Here is a 7,391-nt window from a genome sequence, read left to right as displayed (position 1 = left end):
CAAGATGAAATATATTTTTAATTATATTAAATAAATTGAAGGTTTTGAACTAAAGGATTGATATTTGTAAGATATGGTAGTTGAATGGTATAATGTAATTAACTATAATGTTATATCCATAAGGTTTTTAAATAATTTAAATAAAATAAATATGAACAAGATATATAAATGAATGGAATCAATTGTATAAAATAAATATCTTTATAAAAATAATATATTTAGATCTTCGATTAATTGGTGTGGCGGTTTTTGAATTAATCATTATATCATTAATCATATATCTCCTATAACTTCTTATACTCTTACACTTCTTTTAATACAGACTAATATATCTCATTTCTACAACTACGCACTAGTAACATCTGTAAATTCCTCATATGGCGGTGCTCCAATTAAATATTTTATACGCAATAAAATGGTGTTGTCTGAAAAGAGAACCATTAATCAAGTTATTCCCCCTTCCGAAATATTCCCCATCTCGAAATATTCCCCAATGAGCTTACCCTTAGACCATTTTCGGCATCTCCAACTTGTAGGATTGTGGACACAAAAGCTTTCCACCCATTTTAAGAGTGCTTGAGTTGAAGAGAGGCCGAGCAGCAATTCCTTGCGTTAGGTCGTGTTCGCTGTAACAAGGATACGATTTTAGTGGATTTTGGGGGATGGCACAATATTTGGGGACCTAACTGACTAACTGACTGACTGACTGACTGGCAGATTGACAGACATACCCATATTCAGCGGAAAAGCGCATTGGAAGAGTTCAAGTGCGACGGAGTGGCCTTTGTTTTTGTTGGCCAGGAAACGAGCGCCAATTTCGGAGGAAATTTCAATGTTGCTTTTACCAAGCGCTTAGCTTTCGCCACTCCTCATTCCCTTGTCATCCCGGGGTTTAAATTAAAAGCATACTTAGCGGCATTTAATTACTTATTCATGGACGCTCGCGGCTCAGTTAAGATTGGAATAGAATCTGCATTACTCAGACCCAAAAACTTGGTGTTGTTAGGCTCTCACTTCCTGGATGCCATGGAGTTTGCTGTCGCTGGCAGAGACTTCCCTGACGATTTACCCCCGGTTGTTTGATCGAATTTCAGTTCCTCCCATTTGTCTGTCTGCCAGCTAAAATTGTTATCCCGACCGCAGTGCATATATTTTGTATAAAACTCAGTAAGGATGGATGAGGTGAAGAGACCCTCGCTGACCAACAGCACGGTGACGATAAGGCCACGGCTTATCTACGGACTGCGGTCGGACGTGATTGGCAACATCCATTTCAACCTTACCAAGGAAGTCATCTATCCGGTGGAGGGTGTTCTGGCGTTCCACGACTACGTTCAAAACAAGCAGAGGTTTCTACGGTTAGTTCTTGTGGCTATTTGTAGGTTAAATGTATTATATATTCTTTACAATCCTGCAGATTACCCGAGGATACGAGACCCGAAGTGATAGCCATAAGTTCGCATCGAAAGCTGCTGGCGGTGCTTGAAAGGCACTCAAAGAAGTAAGATGTAAAGGAATTTAACATAATGCTTGATACATAAAAGGGAAAGGTGTTCTTAGGGCATGAGTTTATTAAATGTAAAGTGGGAGTATAATCCCCTTTCCTAATTATTATTATATAATAACTTAACTTTCTTATAAGATATATGACTTGCTACGATACCCTTGGCTAGATATCCCCTTTAAAAGATATATTACTAATACTATCTATCAATGATATATTTTCCAATATGACGTACAAGAAACCCCACCAGTTTATGTAGTTGCTTACTTCAGCTTACTAAAGATATATAATAACTAAACTTGTGTTATATATGACTAGCTACGAGACCTTTGGCTAGAAATCCCGTTTAAAAGTTATATTATTCATAATAGGTACTACTAAAAAATTAACGATGTATTTTCTATTATGACGTTCAAGAACCCCAACCCCAACATTAGTTTACTACTGAAAGATATTGTTTTAATAGGTCTGAAAATCGTTACCTCACAAATCGATCTAAGCCAAGTTGGTTCCTTTAAATGACTATTCTTAAACTCCTTATTAGTGGGCGGTACATATCCATCTATGAACTGGCCACCCTGAAGAAGCGCCGTCACCTGGAGCTTCCAAGCAACCATCGCAATGCGGAGATCCAGCAGATGATCTTCACCAACGACTCAAGGTCGGTGGCCTTGATCACCCGTCCGCCGGAGGAAACCCTCATCATGTTGGTGCTGGATAAGACCAGCACAGTGATTGAAGGAAGAGCCACAATACCAGGATCACATGGAGGAGCCGAGTGCATTGCTGGCAATCCGAATGATTGCAGCTTCTTGGCCGTCGGCGGGGAACGCACTTTGTTGCTGATGAGTAAATCGGAGCGAGGATTTAGTATTAGCAATAATCTGAAGGTCAAATACAGAGTCACCTCGATGGCCTTTCTCTCGCTGGATCTTTTGATGGTGGGCACGTCAGATGATCAGCTAATCCTGGTGGAGAATGGCGAGCAGAAACTGGCGCAAAAGGCGAGTGATGCGGATACCGTGGACTTGATGATCGACCAGGAGGTTTTCGATCGGGACAAGGAGTTGCAGGATCAACGATTCCTGCCCACCCAAGCTGTTAGTCTTCCAGACAGGAGAGTCCTCTGCATGACCGCCTTTCCCAAGGGATTCGCCTACATCATTTTCAATCGGGCCTTTGTCTTCGAGCGCGTTTCCAAGTTTAAGTTCGAGAGAAAAACCATCCTGACGGTGCCCACGAATCTGTATGCAGAGCATATGTACCAAATCCGAAACCTGGCCATCGATCACAAACAGGAAACTGTGATAGTGACCACGTCCCACTGTCAAATATATGTGGGCATTCTTATAGTTCCCGAGACCTTGAAAACCAAGCAGCTTAAGTTTGAACCTCTTGGAGTCCTTATCCACACGGGAGAGATCATCGCCATATCTGTGTGCGCCTGGAAACCAATTATCATGACAGCCTGTGAGTAGAAACTAGGATGTTCTTATCTCTTCTGGATCCTATTTAAAATAATAAATTAGCCAGGGATCAGACCATCCGAATCTGGAACTATGAAACGGCACTCGTTGAGCTGGTGCGCAAATTCCAAGTGGATGTCAACATTGTGGAGCTGAGTTTAACTGGTCAGATGGCGGCCATTGGCTTTTCGGATCAGTTGCGTATCACCCAGATCTTTATGGATGATTTGAATGTGAGTTTTCTATTTATTGTTTAATTTTAATACTATAAGTTACCAGCTCTTTATAACCTTAATGTGTTGATGGAGTAGGTTTAGACCTATCGAATCTTGTCAATCAAGTAAAAGTCGGATTAAGTCTGATTATATTCTTTATATTTATATTCTTTAAATTAGGATCCAGTTTCAAATTTTTTTCTTTCTATAGAATATTATAGAGATAAATATCCAATTTTTTAGAATTTAAATATTAATATTCCTTTCCACAGATTGTCAAGACGTACAATTTTCCCCACTGCAATGCGGTGCGTTACTCCAATTTCGGTCACCTGATGGCCGCCGCCTATGACAACAACATAGCCGTCACCTCCGTATACAAGCTGGACGTGCTGATCAATCTGAAGGGCCACAACGGCACTGTCCTCTCAGTGGCCTGGTCGCGGACCGACAAGTACCTGATCTCCGGCGGAGCGGAGGGTGCCATCTATCTGTGGGACATTGAGACGGGAGCCCGACTGCAGGAGATCGTCCAGAAGGGCACTGAATACGTTACCATCTCCTGCAGTACCAATGATCCCATGACGATCTTTGCGGGAACTAGCTTCGGTACGATCCGTGAGTTCCAGGACTCCACGCTGGTGAGGGAGATAACGATACCGTCGAGGACAAAGGGATCCGTTTCCGACATTTGCCTGGCCAGATCTGACTTGATAATGTTCGTGGCTGATCATGAGGGGAACCTTTTCAATATGCAACTGCCCTTTCTGGAGGCCGGAGGAGGAACCTTTACCAACTTCCGGTTCTTCGATGGGCCAGTCAACAAGCTGCGCTTCTCCTACGATGGCAGTCTATTGTTTGCCATCTCCAGCAAGGGAACCCTGGCCATTTGGGCGATGGACAATATCGAGGGCAAGGTGTCCTATATGGATCAGGATCTGATGCGCAGCCAGGAAGTCCTGATACCTCGCAGTCAGCTCAACGATAAAATCGAGCAGATTGCCAATCTGGAGCTGCGATTGAAGCAGCAGGCGGAGGAGTTCCAGTATCAGTTGAGCCAGAACGAGATCTTTGACGGCCAGCAACTGCAGGAGGTGCACAGGAGCTACTGCTCGGCGCTGGAGGAGCTGAAGGAATTGAACAACGAGATCGAGGCCAGGCACACGGAGGAGATGAACCATATCACATTCCAGATTAACTCAATTCGGGAAGATCACCGCGTTCAGCTGGACACTCTGGCCACTCAGTACTCGGAGAGGATGCTGATCGAATACCAGAAGTTCACCAATCTGCGGGAGAATATGCTGGAGCTGCGCGAGAGCTACGAGGACAAGCTGAAGAACTCCACGGGCACGCTGCAGGATACGGTGGAAGCCCTGGAGAACAACTACAAGCAGCAGCTGAACGAGCGCAAGGAACTCATCCGCGACCTGATGAAGGAGATGCAGGACAAGAAGGCCGAGTTCATTGAGTACTGCCACGAGGTGGAGCTGGAGAACGACCGCAACATGGTCTCCACACAAACGGAATACGAAAACAAACTGACCACCGAGCGAAATGAGACCCAAATGTGGCGAGGCAAGGCGGGGGTTCTGCAAAAGAAGTTCGAGTCGCAGAGCCGGGAGATCGATAATCTCCTTGAAGAGGTGGAGATTCTCAAGGAGGAGCACTATAAGTCTCAGCGCAACATTCAGAAGCAGATGCGCAACATTGAGGATCTGCAAAAGGATATTGCCGATCGCGACTACGCCATCAACGGCAAGGAGAAGCGCATCCAGGATCTGCTGCACAAGAACCAGGAACTGGACAAGTACAAGCAGGTGCTGGGCCACAAGATCGCCGAGCTGAAGGCGCAGATTGAGCCGCGTGAGTTCCAGATCAACGACAAGCGAAAGCACATCATCGAGATGGAGGCGGAACTGGAAGGTCTCAACCAGAACAACGTGCAGCTGGAGTTGCAGTTGAAGGAGATGAGGGATAAGTACCTCAGCAATGTGGCCGAGCTCCGGACGGAGCGACATCGGGCGAAGGCCTCCCGGGAGTGTCTGCATGCCATCTGCTCGGACATTTACTACGTGGCCGGGGAGATCAACACGGCCGAGGGCCTCAAGAAAGCCGTCAAGGAGCTCTTCCGCAAGCACGCCTCCGATGATGAGCTCAAGCGATTCGTCACTCTGGACGCGGAGGTCAGGGATGAGTTTATGCGGCAGCGCAGGCAGATCGAGAATGTCCTGGACCGATACAAGTCGGTGGCCGAGGACAAGTCCGTGCAGAGGAAGTACGACAAGCTGTTCAAGGAGAACGTGATCCTGATCGAGGAGATCGAGAAGTTGAATGAGACGAACAAGATGCTGCGCAGCAAGGTCAAGGAGGACTTGCGCCGGTCGACAAAGTTGTCTAATTATAAGTAGAAAGGAATCTCTTCGTTTTCGCTAGGAAAGCATAGTCTATTAAATTATGTATTTCACATTGGACTTATCGAAAAATTTAGTTAAACGGCAAATATATACATACAAAAATGGCATTGGTTTCGTGTTACTTTACGTTCTAGGCCTCAACCAGGACTTTCTTGGGCTTGCTGCTGATTGCTTTGGTCTTCTCCGGCTCCTCGACGGATTCGCTTTCGGCGGGAGTCGGCAGATCCTCGGTGGGCACCTCGGGCAGCTGAACGCCCTTCTGCTGCTCTTCCTCCGCCTCGAGGGCATCCAATTCGGCCAGCACATCCTCCTCGTCCTGCGTGGTCAGCACATCCGTCAGTATGGCGTCAATTTCCTGCTGCTTTTCGATGCCCTCGCGTGTTTCGTCCATGATTCGTTCCACCTCGTCGATGTCCAGCATGTCGTGCACCTTCTTAAGGGCTGCATTTCCGGCCTTGAGGCCGTCCAGCACCTTCATCTCCACCTGGGCGAACTCCAGGTCTGCGGCCAACTTCTCCAGGTTCTCCAGCTGCTTGTCGGCATTGATAAGCAGGCTCTCCTGGTACTTCTTTTTGCGCAGCAGCAGTTTGGCCCGGCTAAAAAGGAATCACGTAGAGTGAGGGGAATCTGTATAGTCCAAATAGTTCCAGTATTATACGTACTCCTTGCGACCCTGCTGCAGGCACTTCCTGGCCATAAGTCGATCATTTTCCAACTGCGTTTCGATGCGTTTTTGGTACTGCTTGAGGCGATCCCTCTGTTGCTTCAATTGCTGCAATGGGAAAATAGGATGGGGCTTAAGGAGACTTCCGGGTGACGTGGTGACCACCAACTCACCAGCACCGCCTTGTCCTGGTCGGTAATCCGGCTAGGAGCCGTCTTTTTGCTACTTTTTCCAAACAAAGCTCCCATGACTAACTACGAGGCAGTGCTGCCAATTCGGCTATTTTGTAGCCAAGCAGGCCAACGGCGGGAAATTTTTGGAAAATGTATGGCCATTAACAATTTTGCTTTTGCGTTTTAACAGTGGAAAATGTTTCTGTTCAGAAAAAAAACTAATTGTAACAAACTAAAATGTAAGTTATGCAAATGTCTTCATTGTTTTATCAGTTTTCAGCTACATTTAATTAAAAGTCACATATTTTTAGCTATATATTAATAATTTGGGAAAAGGAGATGGCAACACTGCAGTGTGGACGTTGTTGGAATAACGAAAAAGGTTTCCGAAATAAATATTTCAAAACACTAGCGGAGACATGAACCCCAAAACAATATTATGGAATTAGTAATTTGATTATAATTATTTTTCCTCGTCCGACCGTATCTTTAGTAATTGTAAGTCCCTATTCTTGTTACTTATATTTTACAAGTAAGCATTATTTTTTACTTTTCTTTAAAGTGCAGATTCTTACTAGTTTACTATATAAGTTCCAGAAATTCCTACTTATCTATCAAAATCAGTAAAATATATAGTATGTACACATAGCCCAAGTAACTCAAATATAAAACTATCTGATCTTTTAATTAACCCTTCATTTGAAAATCTTCAGCAAATCCTTAACTTTCTTAAATCAGCTATCCCGCTTCAACTAATTTAAATTGTTAATCTCCTTCTCTTCTCATTCATATGTAAAAATCTAGTTATTAAGTAAACCTGTAATAACAATTTAGTCCGGCCGAAAATCTTAGCAACTATGGCCGATTCCTCCCTGTACCTTAAGTTTTAAACTTTTGGTAACAGAGTACAATAAATAAATATAGAATGTAATTCTACCGCCTTTTTTATTCC

General features: G+C 44.4%; 2 protein-coding genes across 2 annotated transcripts; one reads left to right on the top strand and one right to left on the bottom strand.

The window, feature by feature from the left end:
* Positions 1 to 1,023: 1,023 nt before the first annotated feature.
* Positions 1,024 to 5,709, top strand: tous (testes of unusual size). The gene is made up of 5 exons (XM_017075134.4): positions 1,024 to 1,358; positions 1,418 to 1,501; positions 2,049 to 2,974; positions 3,034 to 3,203; positions 3,458 to 5,709. Exons 1-5 carry the CDS (start codon positions 1,174 to 1,176, stop codon positions 5,594 to 5,596), a joined length of 3,504 nt encoding a protein of 1,167 aa, XP_016930623.2. The 5' UTR covers positions 1,024 to 1,173; the 3' UTR covers positions 5,597 to 5,709.
* On the bottom strand, positions 5,608 to 6,599 carry Vps20 (vacuolar protein sorting 20). The gene is made up of 3 exons (XM_017075135.4): positions 6,440 to 6,599; positions 6,265 to 6,374; positions 5,608 to 6,198 (listed from the first exon to the last, which is right to left on the bottom strand). Exons 1-3 carry the CDS (start codon positions 6,512 to 6,514, stop codon positions 5,733 to 5,735), a joined length of 651 nt encoding a protein of 216 aa, XP_016930624.3. The 5' UTR covers positions 6,515 to 6,599; the 3' UTR covers positions 5,608 to 5,732.
* Between the last annotated feature and the right edge of the window lie 792 nt (positions 6,600 to 7,391).

Source organism: Drosophila suzukii, chromosome 2R (genome assembly GCF_043229965.1).
Source record: "Drosophila suzukii chromosome 2R, CBGP_Dsuzu_IsoJpt1.0, whole genome shotgun sequence".
Taxonomy (NCBI): Eukaryota; Metazoa; Arthropoda; class Insecta; order Diptera; family Drosophilidae; genus Drosophila; species Drosophila suzukii.
This window is presented reverse-complemented; position numbering and strand designations above follow the sequence as displayed.